Source organism: Mizuhopecten yessoensis, unplaced genomic scaffold (genome assembly GCF_002113885.1).
Source record: "Mizuhopecten yessoensis strain PY_sf001 unplaced genomic scaffold, ASM211388v2 scaffold2307, whole genome shotgun sequence".
NCBI classification, from domain to species: Eukaryota; Metazoa; Mollusca; class Bivalvia; order Pectinida; family Pectinidae; genus Mizuhopecten; species Mizuhopecten yessoensis.
The window spans coordinates 837041-855125 of record NW_018404481.1 but is presented as its reverse complement, the minus strand read 5'-3'; the positions used below and the strand labels follow the sequence as shown (position 1 = coordinate 855125).

The 18085-nt window shown below is 33.4% G+C and overlaps 1 protein-coding gene across 1 annotated transcript; it reads left to right on the top strand.

Annotated features, from left to right (window-relative positions):
* Positions 1–5784: 5784 nt before the first annotated feature.
* LOC110445436 (CD151 antigen-like) lies at positions 5785–16380 on the top strand. Its single transcript, XM_021490073.1, has 8 exons — positions 5785–5893; positions 6022–6089; positions 7521–7712; positions 8275–8349; positions 9070–9174; positions 10760–10909; positions 11184–11267; positions 15719–16380. Exons 2-8 carry the CDS (start codon positions 6039–6041, stop codon positions 15782–15784), a joined length of 723 nt encoding a protein of 240 aa, XP_021345748.1. The 5' UTR covers positions 5785–5893; positions 6022–6038; the 3' UTR covers positions 15785–16380.
* The last annotated feature ends 1705 nt before the right edge of the window (positions 16381–18085 follow it).

The window sequence follows — 18085 nt, the reverse complement described above, 5'->3', positions numbered from 1 at the left end:
TAGCCGTAGGTCGGTGGTTTTTTCCCCGAGAACTACGGCTTTTCTCCACCACCAAAACCTGGCACGTCCTTAAATGACTATAGCTGTTAATAGGATGTAAAACACAAACAAACCAAACCAAATTCTAGCAATGCGGCTTACCTTCTCAACTGATATATATGAAACTTTGTACACAAAATAAGCATTTCAGTAATTCTGCCCTTGAGATTTATAACTTATTTTCGGCTGTTTTATGGGAGTTATGTCCCATTTCTGATAAATTTTTATTTGGGAGTGATGGGTCTGTGACATATAGGTCTAGGCGAGGAAGTCGACAAGAACACTTAAGGTATTTACTAATGATCTTTTGAAAGAAATACGGTTTCTAAGCCTTTTCTTCATTTCATTTGATGACATTGACCAAAAGCAAACTTTAGCATTGTTTTCGTCATTCAATAACAGCTTATTGTCAACTTATTTTGAGCTTCCCATTTTTCAATGATCATTTACAAGAGACTCTTAAAGCTGATGTTGGGTGTTCTGGTTGGAAATCGGCATTGAATGTTTATGTTTAGCTATATTTTATAAATTTGTGACTTCTGAGGACTTTACAGACCCAGTAATGTTCATTTAACTCATTCACCCCTGAAATTTCATAATGAACTATTCCAACCTTTGAATTGGAAGAGTTCAAATGTGTCTTCAGGAGTGAATGAGTTAAACTTATATGTGATTGTTATACATACTTACATCATTGTGTATGGTTTTTAATCTCATGATAAAATTAATGTTTTTGTTGTCATGAAATTATTTAACATGTGCTACGCTTTCCAAAAGAGGATCAAGGATGTGTTTGATATTATAAGCCTAGGTATTGTTTATATGGTAGAGACACCAGCATACCCACAGGGCTCATTTACTGCACTAAACAACTGGAGCCATCTTTGAATGTGTGTGTGTTTATTATATCTGTGGAAATGTTTGTAAAGTTGTTTAAGAAAGGGCTCTTTAAGAGTTATTAATTCAGTGAAGAATTGTAATTTTCTACAATTTATATCAAAGAAACTGTGATTTAATGCTTAATTTTACTGAAAACGTGTTGTAGTACCAGTTTATGAAAAATGTAGAATTTGGCAAATAATTGGTGGTATTGGTACTAGTTTCATAGGCTGTAAAATAATGTAATTTCTGAACTCTTTTTTATTTGTACATTCTACACAAATGTACTTGAGGAACATAACATTGGTATATATATATATATTTGCCAGCGTTGTCATTGGAAACAAAGCTTCTTCCCATGTAGCAATTGCTTTTGTTGAGTTTCGTTGATTTCTTTAATTCTAGTTTCCCTCCAGAAATCCTAACATTTTTAATATTGTGTATAGCCTTTTATTTCACACAGTGTTATTTTTTAATTGATATGAGAAAATTCCAGTTCATGCAGTGTTTCATTTATGGTTCAGATTGTTCTGCAGGATTACTACAAAAGTTTGCTATTATGTTGAATGCGTGAAATCTTACCAAAAATATCACTAGTGTAAAAATTATCCTGAATATTAAATATGTTATCAATGTTCCAAAAAAAAAAAGTTCTAATTTACATAAGATGTCAGATGTGTGACGATTACCATGGTAACAGAGGTCAAGGACAGTTACCATGGTAACAGAGGTCAAGGCTGTCTTGTACATTGTTTAATGAGGTAACTCCTAACAGAATTTGTAGTGCCTGAGTGAACGCGTGTTTGATAAGCACTATAAATTACACATGCTACTGTCGTGTGCCAATGTCAGCTTTTTATTTCATTATTAAATTATCCATGCATCAGAGTTCGTTTTCGGATTCAGTTTTTTTGTGGGTCTGCCATACATGTGATGACTTCAGACCTCATGTAGAAAGATCGTCACCTCCACTGGTAGACAGATTGAGGTTTTGGTAGGGAGATTTCCATTACAAGCATAATGTTTGCCAGAATCAGAATATTGAATTTTCTTCCATATAGAACAATATTCATAAAGTCAGACTTAACTCATTCACCCCTGAAATTTCATAATGAACTAGTCCAACCTTTGACTTAGAAGTGTTTAAGTGTGTCTTCAGGGGTGAATGAGTTAATTATGTAATTGCTACTGATCCAATGCTTTCTAAACAGAAAAATCGCTTATTGGTGTTTATAGACACTTTTTCTTACTTTGCAATCAGTTGTGAGGGAGATTCTGTAACTTTAGATAGAGTTTAAGTGTTAAAAGTAAAATGTAGAGAGACTCCCCTTGAAATAGGGAGATATCACATGTGTGAGTTTATGGGTGATCAATGGGGAGTGGGGGATTGGGAGGGGGGTATCACATGTGTGAGTTTATGGGTGATCAATGCGGAGAGGCCGATTCGGATGGTAAAGTGACATTTATGTATCGTTCCTCATCTTTAGTGCTATCAGATACCAAGGAAATCATGCTGATTTTAGTAGGATTTTAATATTCTCATCAGGAGAAACAGTATTATGATATTGTAATATGGAATTTTAGTCACTTTCTTAGTTAGTTCCAAATGACATGTTGGATAACTCTCTAATGCAAAAAATGTTGATTGTATCTTATGTCAGGTAGAACAAAATATATTTTAGCGTCGATGTACAAAGAAAAATTAGATCTTGAAGTTAATAAGGAAACTTGGGAGGTTTTAAAAGCAAATTGAAAGACATCACTAACCCCTACAAAAATTTTGTCTTAACTCATTCTTCCTTGAAGACAAAATTTGAACTCTTCCAATTCAAAGGTTTGAATAGTTTATCATAAAATTTCAGGGGTGAATGAGTTTATGGCATGTCAATTCAAAGGTTGGAATAGTTCATTTTGAAGTTTCAGGGGTGACTGAGTTAAAAGTCAAAAAGACAAAATAGATGTTTTAACACTTTATCACTGGCACAAGAAATTGGGATTGAGCACGAAAATGGTCTCACGAATACGCACTTGAGTCAAGGAAATCATTTTTATCGTAATTAATACATACCACTGTCACTTGTTTAAGCCCTTTGTGGTAACAAATATCAATAAAGCATCTAATCGGTGACACAGGACACTAGACATTAGATCTATGTTAACATTCAAAACGGAAACTGATATGCCAAGTGAGCTTATGTCATGGTGGGTCAACTTTTAACAACATCTGAAGAACAAAGTAGCTTAGGGTTATGATATTTTGCCAGTAGCATGCTAGGATGAAGCATGCTATCACGTTTATTCAAATAAATGACCTTGACCGTGCTTCAAGGTCAAATGTGTTTAAGACTTTAAACAACTTCTTTTGAACAACCAAGAAACCTAGGGTGATGACGTTTGGCCAGCACCATGCTGGGATGAAGGGCTATCAAGTTTATTCAAATAATTGACCTTGACCGTTCTTCAAGGTCACAAGTGTCGTATGTTCAAAACTTTAAACAACTTCTTTTGAACAACCAAGAGACCCAGGGTGATGATATTTGGCCAGTACCATGCTGGGATGAAGGGCTATCCAGTTTATTCAATGGCTTATGGATCAAATGTGTTTTTTAAAAAAAACGTTTAGCCGCTCTCTGTTATGTTCTCTAGACCCCTAGAATAGGTAATGACAAAATCAAAGACATACGTACAGTTAGCTATTTGATTGGTTTCAGGTAAAAACAAAATGACCAATCGCCAGGCTAATACCATTAATTCTCCTTTGAAATCTAACAGAGGAGCGATGTACAACATAAAATCCAGTCGATTTACAGTTATGCAGCCGCGCGAATCTTTTGATTTACATCTTCTTATCAAACTACTCTACTTGTATCGTCCACAAGGTGGCGCTTATAGATTCTTCTATTTCGTCATTGCGTATTCCTGGGGTGCATAGACTGTAAGTGAGCGTAAGCAACCCTTGGAAATTCGAAGAGGTCTCTGGAATCTGATGGTCTGAAAAATGCAACCGCCAATCTTCCCCAATCCTTCTTGGAATACTGTATTCGCCACTGGAGATAATCTTATGGTAACGGCCATTGGTACCAATTTATCTAAATTTTGCAGTTTAATTTCAGTGACGTGAACAGACAACAAAGGCAGGGTATTTTCACGACAGTACTGCATCGAGACTAGACCATGTACCAGCATATATAGTATGGTACCTTGTTAGGGCTATATTTAACGCCCCATAAATATTTCAAAGAAACACGAAATATAGCGAAAACGTAATATCTTAAGTACAAGTTCGCCCGTAGCTATTTCGAATTTGATGTTACACAGTAACGGCAAAATTTAACACTGTGCCTATGGGAAAGTGATATCTCAACAACTGAGCTACGATTATTAATATAGATACTAGAGGCAACGCTGGATAAGTCAGGATATAAAACAGGATATGAAGCTTTAACAAAATTGGATATCAAACGAAGTCACGAACTTTTTTGAATAAATAACAACAACATAGAATCAAGTGGGGAAATGACGCAACGCAGAAGATAGCTATTTCACGATTTCGCGATATTAGACAAGGACAGAAACTTATCATGGTCCCAACAGGCTTCCATAATTGTAGTATGGCTGTTCAACAAATGTGCCTCAAAAAAGACTCAAACTTATAGAAACGACAAGGCGAAAGCTGGAATCGAAGAGATACCGAAACAGACCTTAAACGTTTATTTAAAGCACTTAAATGTCAGATAATAATGCTATACACCAGGAATGGTCTCAAAATAATGTTGTATCTTGATTATCATGTCCCATGTGAACGATTGTAAAACTCAATTCTGTTTCTCATCCCATCTTCGATGTTTTATCATAATTATCGGCTTTTTTTAACGATTATAGCGGGGCTACGACAGAAAGGTCGGACGCATTTTTGGGAGGGAGATTTGAAAACTTTATGTGTTGTACAACTTCACGCGAAAATAAGTTTAAAAGACTGTCGAAGTCAAGTCGTATGGCGGAATAACGACCGTCGTATCATCCCATATGATTGAAGTTACAAGAAAATCGGCATAGGACAGTTCTGCGATGCTCGGCTGTTGCGGCTATTGTACCGTCGCTCAATCTCGACAGCTCTAGTTACGACTATATAGCCTGTGCACGACTGTCGTAACTTAGAGAGAGTGGTAATATTTACGTGTTAACATTGGTAGAACGGTCTTGGATTTAAAAAAAATAATTAACGTATGGCAATCGTAAAACTCTGAGGGCCTGTGATGATCCCCGAAAACGTAGGTCTATCGTAACACAGTCGTAGGGTATTGTATGACAGACCTACGAAATAGGCCTGACGTTCCAAAACTCTACGCAAAGGGTCAAAGACATTATTTTTGTCGCAAATCACTCGAATTTCGTATGACACTCCCACGACTGTCCTAGGATTTTCCACACTGTTCTGTCGTAGACCTGTTGTGAGACGTTTATATATGTGAAAAGTTTTTAATATAGAAAATAATTAGCAACTTCATTCATGACATTTACATCATTTTCCCCCTTTTTAAGGGGTTCAACTTTGAAGTATAATAATAAACACACATCTTGAGAAATAATTTCTTGGCATATTTTTAATATAACTGAAAATTATCTTTATTTGAGGTCTTTTTCCCTTTAAAAAAAAAGAGGTGGTTGTTGTTATGGGGGATATGAATTACTTCTTAAGAATAAATTAACTCAATTTCAATGCGCCCCTGATTAAACACATACGACTTAATTTGATGTCAAGACAAGATAAGTAACCGGGAGTCACTAGGAAGAACAGGTCAGACAGCAGGTACTAAGGGAGATAATCAGTCAGATATGAAAGTATATTAAGATTAAGTTATCTCCCCTCCCGGAAGACGTCGTCTGCAAGTTTTATATTTTGTGTACTAGGAACTTGACGCTCAAAAAGCACAAATCACGGATTGAAGTTTCCATTTATTTGTTTTGTACAGTTGTAAGTATATGTTGATTCCATATGTTGATTAATTGAAAGAGAATTCTATCGTTAAACGGGATCATAGATAGATATCTTTTACGTTACTGTAAGCTTACTCTCAACTCTTCATTCTTTCTTATTTTTAGTTTTACAGAAAAAAACGATGGCGAATTGTATGAAATCTACACTACTTGTCTTTAACATTATATGTCTGGTAAGTACAAAATTGTATTGTCATAATCATAATCTGTCTAATCCTGTACAATGTATAATGTTGTTAAAGTTAAGGTCCACAGCACAGGGACCTGAGCTTTCGTTACATATTATATTTGGACCTAAACTAAAGTGTTCAGAGTAATTTTGCATGTTTTAGGGATTTAGATAGACTTTCGGTAAAAATGACACCCTCAATGATAATAAACCCCTAAAACATTAAAAAAAACTACGATGAACACCTTAGTTTAGGTCCAAATACTGTGGTCCACAGTAGTTAAAGCGGTCGATCTTAGTTTCCTCAAAATTTGAAAAGAAGTTTCCTCAGTTAGAAAATAATCTTGTTACCACTGTAAAAAGCTCTGCAAAACTTATGCTATTTATCCCCTAGGAGTCAAAATAAAATTTATCTTAGACTATTTGAGTTTACTATTGAGCAAGTGTCTCGAATCGATTGGCTCGTTTTAATAGCCGTGCTCAAGTCCGAGATTGAAAAAAGAAATCACAGGAAAAAATCCATTTCTAAGTAATCACTTGTGTATCAACTCATACTTTTAAATCACCACTAGGCAATTTCCACAATTGTTTATGGGATAATTGCACAGGAGTTTAAAATATTTTGTTTGTACATTATTTAGACAATACTACGGAAGATACTGCTTATCTCTATTCAAGAGTTAAGTGTTCCCATTCAATATTTTCTTGACAGAATAATTAATTTAATGACTTGCCAAAAGTATTTCGTCACCATAATTATTCTACCCTATTGGATTCTATGTGACTGCGCCTCAATTTATTTCTCATTCAGTTTATACAGAAAATCTGTATAACGGAAGAAAATAATCTAGAGCTCATCAATTTAAACGTTCATAATGTTTAGTTTCTAGGTTATTTATTAATCATGAATAAATTATGGCAATTTTTTTCAGATGTAGATGTTTCCTTCTTAACGTCAAAGTGACGTTGCTGAAATTTAACTTCAAACGCAATCGTTGCTGTCTCTTTAAGTAATAAAAGAAATTGATGATGATCTGAAAAAAATATGGATTAATTGAAAAAATATGATGAGAATAACTCACCAGAAAAAATAGTGTAAGTACAAATACAATTATAGTATAAATTTGAAAATCAATTTGTGATTGACGACTTTTGGTGCGTCATTTACAATATTCCGTCTTTGTGTATTGCAGAGTTATCTTCTCTTGTGAGTAGGTATTGATTGTTACGTCATTTGTTTGTGAGAGCAACGTCATCAATTTTCGAGAAAACGGCGTAATGTTCTCACACAAACCAATGCCCGACCAATCAATACCTGCTCACAAGAGCAGATAACACTGCAATACGAAAAGACGGAATAGAGAATGTAGAGTATCAATGAGAATAATACTTCCATTTTGTACTTTGCTCTAATAACATTAAAATAACAACTCAGTTGGCAGGACTAGGGGTGTTAGGACTAGGCTTTTGGGTGATGCTGGAGGGGTCAAAGTTCCTTATCCTTTTGGAGGCCAGCCTATTGTCCAAAGCGTCCTACATGCTGATTGCTGTTGGGGGATTCATCTCATTCATATCGCTGATTGGTTGCTGGGGAGCGCTCACTGAAAACAGATGTCTTCTGGGAAGTGTAAGTATATACAATAGACAATCGACGACTTACCTATGTTCAAGCTTTTGTAACAGGAACAAGAGAAATGCACGGCCAGAATTGGATTCGTACCCAAGACCCCTCGAACTCTATACGGACGCTCTACTTTTTACTCATTTTTATGCGTTGGTTAATTGAAAAAAAGATACTTTGATTCATTTCTTCTCCATTAAATGTACAAAATAAACCAATAAATAATTTGATAATGACAACACTAGTGCTGGTGACAATTTTGTCAGGTGGGGTAAAAACAGCCGTTTTCTTTGGCGTGACGTCACCGGAGGTTGGACTGCGTTTAACTTGCTTGCAGACATCCCTCATCCACCCATAATAGGAGAGGGCTTGTATAGGCATTACGCCTGTTGCCCAATTCCTTTTGAAATTTGTATAAGATGCAATATTATAAAAAAAAAAAAAAAATATGAAATGAAAATCCACCCATACACACAATTCTCCCATTGTTTCATGTCTTACACCGATTTATACATAAGTATTATTCATGTTTCTGAATGACTGGTAATGTTGTTTTTCTGTTTTGCAGTATTTCACCTGCCTACTTCTAATTACGTTATTACAAGCTGCAGCCGCTGTTTTGGGCTTCATGTTCTTCGACAATGTACGTACATTTTTCAGTATTTTATATGTGGATTAATACTTTTAAAGTTATCGACTAAATTAATTTATTGAACCATATTTTCATTACATGCTTCCCCTTTAAAGTCGATGGGAAGTCGGATTTGCATAGTCCGAATTATTCTGACGTTTTATCGACTTTTTTCATATCGGTCTGTCGTCGGTTAATCGACTAAAGACCGCTATGAAAAAAGTCGATAAAACGTCCGAATGATTCGGACTAGATTTGCATAGCCTTTGTATGTTTGTCTTTCGTTCTATTTCTCTGTCTTTTTCTTTGTCTTCATCTGTGACTGTCTGTCTGTCTGTAATATTTATGTCCATTGCTGTCATTAGTGGCTGTCTGCCTGTCTGTCTGTCTGTCTGTCTGTAATATTTATGTCCATTACTGTCATTAGTGGCTGCCTGCCTGTCTCTGTTGAATTTTCCTCCTTTTTTTTTGTCTCATAAAGCGTCATTTAATAGTGATTTTGTATCCATTATATTGTTATATATGTACAGGATATATATTGTGACATTTATTGACCAATATGATATAAATGGGAGACATTTTCAGACTAGCTACCTATATAAATAATGGATTTTCACATTCTTAAGATTTTGTTAAAACACTGCATGGATTCGAATTAATATATGTCAAATAAGATTAGTTAATCTTACTAAAATCTTTCCAATAAAATGGGGTGGTTTTTTTTTCATGCAGGTGGAGAGCTATCCTGATAAGTACGTAGGAGACGCTATTCTAAAGTCGTACAGCTTGGCGGGGAAGAATCTGGTCACTACTGCAATAGATACCCTGCAGGATAAGGTACGTTTCACTGAGGCCAATTTTAATTGATTGCCTATCGAAATAAAGTACATGTGTGCTGAACTCAACATGTCGGTTGTCTTGACAAGAATAACATTTCATTGTAGTTTTTCTATTTATTTCATGTACAAAACTTCTGTTTTTTTTTCCTACATATATTTTTGTGGATTGAACCAGTGATATCGTGTCAGACTCATAAGAAACCCCCTAAAACAAATAGGATAATTATCGCTATAAATGTGATTTTGATAGGACATTTGGTAAAGTATAGTGGCTTTAACAAATCGAATCATGTTGAAAATTAAGTTGTCGACTGATTTCCTATGCCTGTCCAGAATTACTATGGACGAAATCACGAACAGCTGCAGTAGACAGTTGTCTCCCTTGCTATGTTTAATTAGAATCGGTGATCTATTTTGATCAAACATGACATGGACAGGGGCTTAGCTAGCCTTTGTTAGGAGTGGATTCATTTAGGAGTGGGTCTAGGACAGGGCCTTGGTAGGGGGACAAAGGGGTACAACAAGCAGTGTTTTTGTTTTGTTAAATTCTGTTTGAAAATTTGGTAGATTCACCTGTGAACTAGCGTATAGAAGTCTATACGCACCTTATGGGTATAGTTGTTCATAGCTATGCCATGCAACCCCATTCAGTTTTGTTCAATTAGCTTCAAAATAAGGTATTTAAAATTAAAAAAAAAAAAAAACACCGGTAAAGACCAAAAGCACTTGTTGGATTTTATTTTGTGAAATCTTATACCGGCAATTTATCACATTCATGTTGTGAGTAGTATCCCAATTTAATGAAATGTTCTTCATAAAAATGAGAAATGTTCACCTCCTTCCACCCGTCTGTCTGGACAAGTAAACCTTAATCTTTTCCGGAATTCCTTAAACTTCACCGGTGTAATCATCACCTGTTCTCCTTAGACCAGACTATATATATATATATATATATATGTTTCCTGTTACATGTTGGAAACACTTAGGGTAGGTAGGTAGGGAACACATTTTATTTTTACAAATAATTTCATATGGTTTATATAGGAGAGTTTAACAGTGCTTTTTGAAAAATGCCTTAAAAAGTTTAGGGTGGGCACAAACAAATAGGGTTGGTAGGGTTACCGGATTTATAGGAGTTATGCCCCCTCTACAAAATATTAGCCAAATCTGATCTAATTTTTTTTCATGCTGTAAGGTTTTGCACCTAGGCTAATTTTACGACCTGACTTTTTTATAGAAGTTATTCCCATTTTGCAAAATGCTTATCCAAATCTTGTCGACAGTATCCGTTATCGGTTTCAATGAAAAAGAAATGACGTTTCACAGACATAACAACCACACTCTACAGTTATATGCAACAACGCTCATTTTCTCTTATGTTTATTTATTCAACGTCGAGAGTTATGCCCCTTTTCCTATTTCTGTTTATTAAAAAAATATTATAGAATGAAAAAAAAAATAACCATAGTAATAATTTGTGCTATCGAATGGTGTTCTGGTAATATAACTGTTATGTCAGTTACATTAGTCTGAGTTTACTCAGGGAGACTTCTATTACGTTTGACTTTTTGTACCTGTTTTAGTTTAGTTGTTGTGGGTACAACAGCCCGTTTGACTGGGGACATTCTGAAACCTTCAACACTTCCGTGGTGGCTGTCCCGATCTCTTGCTGCTTCAACCAGAACGAGCCGATGTGTAACGAGCAGGTTCTTCCCACAAAGATCCACATCAAAGTACAGTCCTGTTGTTTTTATCACAAAATTCCCAGTTGATCAAGTTTGATTTGCTGACGGCTGAATAAAGATAAATGTTCAAATATTCAATACAAAAACAATATTGTATTAGTGGTATTGTGTAAATAGATTTTCTCACGTAGGTCATTATTAATCCAAAGTCCTGGATGGGACCATTTTTATACTATATTTTTTTATTGGTAGTTTCACAATTTATTGTATTTGTTATACTGTACATGTATGTATGAACTTGATGCTCTTTTTATCCATTCAGGGATGTAAGACAAAACTGGTTTCCTGGCTGAAGGACAATGTACAGGTGATTTCAGCTGTGTCCATCTGCGTAGTGTTTATCCAGGTAGGTGGTGTGTACAGTTGTCAACTGATATATGCTAATGAACAACTAAACTGTTACATTATATTATTGGTACAAGCAATATTATATATGTATTTATTGTGCAATACAGTATTTACACTGCAAGGGTGGCGACGGTGTAGACAAATGTACATACTACCGTTGTGACTGTGTTACGTATTCGTAATGTCTTTAAAAAGGTCGCTCAGGAAATTTGAAAAGTAAATTTGTTTGCACTTAAGATATTACTGAAATGCCGTTTTTAGTGGTGTTTTTTTTCTCACATGGTTTGAAAAAATCTAAATTTCTCATGAGACATGGGATAGAATTTTGGTCTCAAATATATTAGCAAAACTTTCATATATCTTGATAACATATAACTGTTGCTTATCATATATAAACCTATATTTCTTGATATCATATAACTGTTGCTTGACATACATAAACCTATCATATATCTTGATAGCATATAACTGTTGCTTGACATAAACCTATCATATATCTTGATAACATATAACTGTTGCTTATCATATATAAACCTATCATATATCTTGATAACATATAACTGTTGCTTATCATATATAAACCTATCATATTTCTTGATAGCATATAACTGTTGCTTGACATGCATAAACCTATCATATATCTTGATAGCATATAACTGTTGCTTGACATGCATAAACCTATCATATATCTTGATAGCATATAACTGTTGCTTATCATATAAACCTATCATATATCTTGATAGCATATAACTGTTGCTTATCCTATAAACCTATCTTATATCTTGATAGCATATAACTGTTGCTTATCACATAAACCTATCATATATCTTGATAGCAAATAACTGTTGCTTATCATATAAACATATTATATATCTTGATAGCATATTACTGTTGCTTATCATATAAACCTATCATATATCTTGATAGCATATAACTGTTGCTTATCAGATAAACCTATCATATATCGTGACAGCATATAACTGATTCTTATCATATAAACATATTATATATATTGATAGCAAATAACTGTTGCTTGACATAAACCTTTCATATATCTTGATAGCATATAACTGTTGCTTATCAGATAAACCTATCATATATCTTGATAGCATATAGCTGTTGCTTATCAGATAAACCTATCATATATCGTGACAGCATATAACTGATGCTAATCATATAAACCTATTATATATCTTGATAGCAAATAACTGTTGCTTATCATATAAACATATTATATATCTTGATAGCATATTACTGTTGCTTATCATATAAACCTATCATATATCTTGATAGCATATAAATGTTGCTTATCAGATAAACCTATCATATATCTTGATAGCATATAACTGTTGTTTATCATATAAACCTTTCATATATCTTGATAGCATATAACTGTTGCTTGTCAGATAAACCTATCATATATATTGATAGCATATAACTGTGGCTTATCAGATAAACCTATCATATATATTGATACCATATAACTGTTGCTTATCAGATAAACCTATCATATATCTTGATAGCATATAGCTGTTGCTTGACATAAACCTATCATATATCTTGATAGCATATAACTGTTGCTTGTCAGATAAACCTATCATATATATTGATAGCAAATAACTGTTGCTTATCAGATAAACCTATCATATATCTTGATATCATATAACTGTTGCTTATCATAAAGACCTATCATATATCTTGATATCATATAACTGTTGCTTATCATAAAGACCTATCATATATCTTGATATCATATAACTGTTGCTTATCATAAAAACCTATCATATATCATGATAGCATATAAGTGTTGCTTATCATAAAAACCTATCATATATCATGATAGCATATAAGTGTTGCTTATCATAAAAACCTATCATATATCATGATAGCATATAAGTGTTGCTTATCGTCTAAACCTATCATATATCTTGATAGCAAATAACTGTTGCTTATCATATAAACATATTATATATCTTGATAGCATATTACTGTTGCTTATCATATAAACCTATCATATATCTTGATAGCATATAAATGTTGCTTATCATATAAACCTCTCATATATCTTGATAGCATATAACTGTTGCTTGTCAGATAAACCTATCATATATATTGATAGCAAATAACTGTTGCTTATCAGATAAACCTATCAAATATATTGATAGCATATAACTGTTGCTTATCAGATACACCTATCATATATATTGATAGATTATATAACTGTTGCTTATCAGATAAACCTATCATATAACTTGATAGAATATAACTGTTGCTTATCAGATAAACCTATCATACATCTTGATAGCATATAACTGTTGCTTATCATATAAACCTATCATATATCTTGATAGCAAATAACTGTTGCTTGACAAACCTTTCATATAGCTTGATAGCATATAGTTGTTGCTTATCAGATAAACCTATCATATATATTGATAGATTATATAACTGTTGCTTATCAGATAAACCTATCATATATCTTGATAGCATATAAATGTTGCTTATCAGATAAACCTATCATATATCTTGATAGCATATAAATGTTGCTTATCATATAAACCTCTCATATATCTTGATAGCATATAACTGTTGCTTGTCAGATAAACCTATCATATATATTGATAGCATACAACTGTTGCTTATCAGATAAACCTATCATGTATATTGATAGCATATACCTGTTGCTTATCAGATAAACCTATCATATATCTTGATAGCACATACCTGTTTCTTATCATATAAACCTATTATATATCTTGATAGCAAATAACTGTTGCTTATCATATAAACATATTATATATCTTGATAGCAAATAACTGTTGCTTATCATATAAACATATTATATATCTTGATAGCATATTACTGTTGCTTATCATATAAACCTATCATATATCTTGATAGCAAATAACTGTTGCTTATCATATAAACATATTATATATCTTGATAGCATATTACTGTTGCTTATCATATAAACCTATCATATATCTTGATAGCATATAGCTGTTGCTTGACATAAACCTATCATATATCTTGATAGCATATAGCTGTTGCTTGACATAAACCTATCATATATCTTGATAGCATATAGCTGTTGCTTGACATAAACCTATCATATATCTTGATAGCATATAAATGTTGCTTATCAGATAAACCTATCATATATCTTGATAGCATAGATAAACCTATCATATATCGTGACAGCATATAACTGATTCTTATCATATAAACATATTATATATATTGATAGCAAATAACTGTTGCTTGACATAATCCTTTCATATATCTTGATAGCATATAACTGTTGCTTGTCAGATAAACCTATCATATATATTGATAGCAAATAACTGTTGCTTATCAGATAAACCTATCATATATATTGATAGATTATATAACTGTTGCTTATCAGATAAACCTATCATATATATTGATATCATATAACTGTTGCTTATCAGATAAACCTATCATATATATTGATAGCATAAATTACACGGTTATATCTATAATCCTATGTGTGTTTATTCACATGTGTTTAATTGGATGGTACACGTATACTTATTTTGTATTCATACAATGTCTCGATCTATTTGAAGGAGAGAAAAATATTAGATTTTGTTGAAAAGCATACCAATGCCAAAAAACTGTAACTACCAATCGGAATCTTTTTTGATAACAAGATGAACATTTTAATAAATAAATCATTAACGAAGAAAAAAATGATAAACCTACAGTGTAAACAGTATTCCGTCTTTGCGTATTGCAGAATTATCTTCTCTTGTGAGCAGGTATTGATTGTTACGTTATTGGTTTGTGTGAGAAAATTACGTCGTGTCCTCAAAAATGGATGACGTTACTCTCACAAACAAATGACATAACAATCAATACCTGCTCACAAGAGCAGATAACTCTGCAATACGAAAAGTCGGAATATGGTACTTTGTATAATGCACTATTGCTTGATACATTGTAACATTGGGGGATACATTGTATGGAGTAAATTGTTAAGGTTCGTTGTATAGTGTAAAATTACATGGTGCAAATATACCTTTATACGTTATATTTTACCTTTCAATCATGGCGAATTATGTGTATACTAACAAATACACCTTAATTTGATATCAATGCAACATACATTCAATTTGACAAGGGTCATATAAAAACTATTCAAATCGTCCCTATGTTTGGAGAAAAAAATACTGTAATGAAAATAACATTTAGATTAATCTTGACTGCAAAGCACTCAAAAATACTTTAAAAACTGAATATCTTTCCTGACAGAAAAAGGGTTTCAATTCATGAGAACCACATCAAGGGTACACATTCATTCTAATTCTGAAGAATTGTAATTGTCTTACTGTTAATGCTGTTTGACTTGGTTAGCTTTTTACATGCCCAATTGTCCTTTGATTAAAAATAAAACCTATTTTCATTTGTATTGTCATATCTTTTCAGTTGATTGCAATGACCATTTCAATGTGCCTATGTAAGCAGGCCGGAGAGTGGAGCCACCGTGCGTAGAATACCTAGCTTCACATGGAACGAATGATTATGGATCTAGGTTATGTTCGACCGATATATTTTACACCTACATACATATATTTGATATGTCTGATTGATTCATTTAAACCTAGAAATATTTAGGTGAGTTGGTCCATAAATTTAAGATCTATCTATATTTGTGCATCAAAATCTAGTAATATTTGTGTTTGTTTAATATACTGCATACCGGTAAATTTTCCGCCCAGTCAAATTGTCGCCCCTTTAATAGTAGAAATCATTTGCGTGAAGCATTAATTTCGCCTTTGACATGTTTAAAAATATGATTTATATAATATTTAGGAATTTAAGTTTAATTTTCAAATAAACGAAGAAAAAATCGTTATATTTGATGGATGGATCAAGACATTTCAACTTTGGCTGTATGTTTGGAACAGTGAAGTGAATGGTTTGGAAATAGCTCTTTATTTGTGTATGTTTAAACCAACACCTAGGGCAGCTTTGCTATTGTATTATAGTGTACATTACTGTTGTATTAAGAGTTTTAAACATTTTGTTTTAAATTGACTTTTCCCACGATATTGCTTCCGTCTTTGCGTATTGCAGAGTTATCTTCTCTTGGGAGCAGGTATTGATTGTTACGTCACTTGTTTGTGAGAGTAAGGTCATCAATTTTTGAGAAAACGACGTAATTTTCTCAAACAAACCAATGACGTAACAATCAATCCCTGCTCCCAAGAGAGGATAACTCTGCAATACGCAAAGACGGAATTCACATTCATGTGTATTTGGATTCCTGATTAACACTTTGAAAGTCAAATTTGGTTACTGTGTAACATTGCATGTTATATATATGAGGAAAATAGAGGCCTTTGAAACGAATGGATGATGATTAGCTTTCATTGCAAATTGATATGAATTCTATACTAAGAGAGCCAATACAGCTTGCACATTGAAATGGAAATGAAGAACTTACTTCAATAATTACAATTTCATTTAGTTATTGCAGTCTTTGGTTTACATTTAAGTTTCATCAGGAACGCAGCATTCCAAAGATAATATGTGAACTTAACGATGTCACTCTTAAAGTAAGACTCATTTGATGATACGAGCATCTACTTAAAATGACCATTGCATTGTAAGCATTTGCATCCTTTGCTGCACATATTGAATACTCAGTGTGAGGCGTGTCTGCTGTATATAAACTGTATTTACAGTTAACACAGTTGCTATTCTTTGATGCTGTACAATGTTTCATGGTACAACGTTGTGTTCTTAACTCTGTTGTGAATGTTAATAAACTGTTTGACGTTATTATTTGTTGCTTATGTAATCATTCAAAATATATATGACATTAACATAAAGACACTTGTCCTCAGTAAGACTGTAGAAGGGCGGTAACCCAAAAACATTCTACAGCGAGTACGATGTTAAATAATTTGTGAAAACAATTGAAATGGACATTTTAGCAGTAAGCCTGAAACAATAATGAAAAATAGAATAAGAAAGCACCAATTTAAAAATGGGTTTTCAGTACAGTAAGCCAGACAAAGTAAACATCTATTCTTTATGATACGTTGTATGACGATTTATACGTAGATTAATGTATTAAAATGAGTTCTTGTTTTAATTAAAAAGATTTGATTTGCCCACAAATGGAACCTTGTCGAGCTGAAAACAGGGTTCTTCATGCAGTTGAACTTCGTTAGTCCGGTCACAAACCCTTTAACAAAAAAGAGAGGAAGTCCGTGTCAGTCTAATTTGATATAATAACTGTCGGTTAAATAAATAAATAAATATACAACATTCGATATAGCANTGTCAGTCTAATTTGATATAATAACTGTCGGTTAAATAAATAAATATACAACATTCGATATAGCATCCTATTAAAGCAATGAATACAATTAGCATATACATTAATCAATACAGTTTTGAGGAATTCGCAGTAGTTGCCTTATCAGGCGCTAACTACTAGTCCTCTACCACCTGGCTAATTTCTACCTATGTGTGAATGCCTGCGCGTGTGCTGGAGATGTTTTGTGTTCTTTTTGTAGTGGGAACGTACTTCCAACGGTATCATTTATAGTGCCACCTCACTTGAATGCCACAGCGCAGATACCGTAACATCCACCCCAGACTATTTCATATTCCACCTGGGTTGTGGGGAGGAGAAAATCACTTTCTCTGAATATTCCATGCGTACGATTACTTAGGGGATCAAACCCCGGCCGCCTGCTTGGAAGGCCGGAGTGTTAACCACTCGACCAATCCGCCCATAAATGCTTTGAGGATTTTCTTTACAAAAAAAGACAAACAAAA

What these genes read in the sequence shown, in the direction of transcription:
- LOC110445436 (XM_021490073.1), top strand. Translation starts at nt 6,039, where the DNA reads ATGGCGAATTGTATGAAATCTACACTACTTGTCTTTAACATTATATGT. An exon ending in TCTTTAACATTATATGTCTG is followed by an intron (nt 6,090 to 7,520) that starts GTAAGTACAAAA and finishes ATAACAACTCAG; the next exon opens with TTGGCAGGACTAGGGGTGTT. An exon ending in ACAGATGTCTTCTGGGAAGT is followed by an intron (nt 7,713 to 8,274) that starts GTAAGTATATAC and finishes TCTGTTTTGCAG; the next exon opens with TATTTCACCTGCCTACTTCT.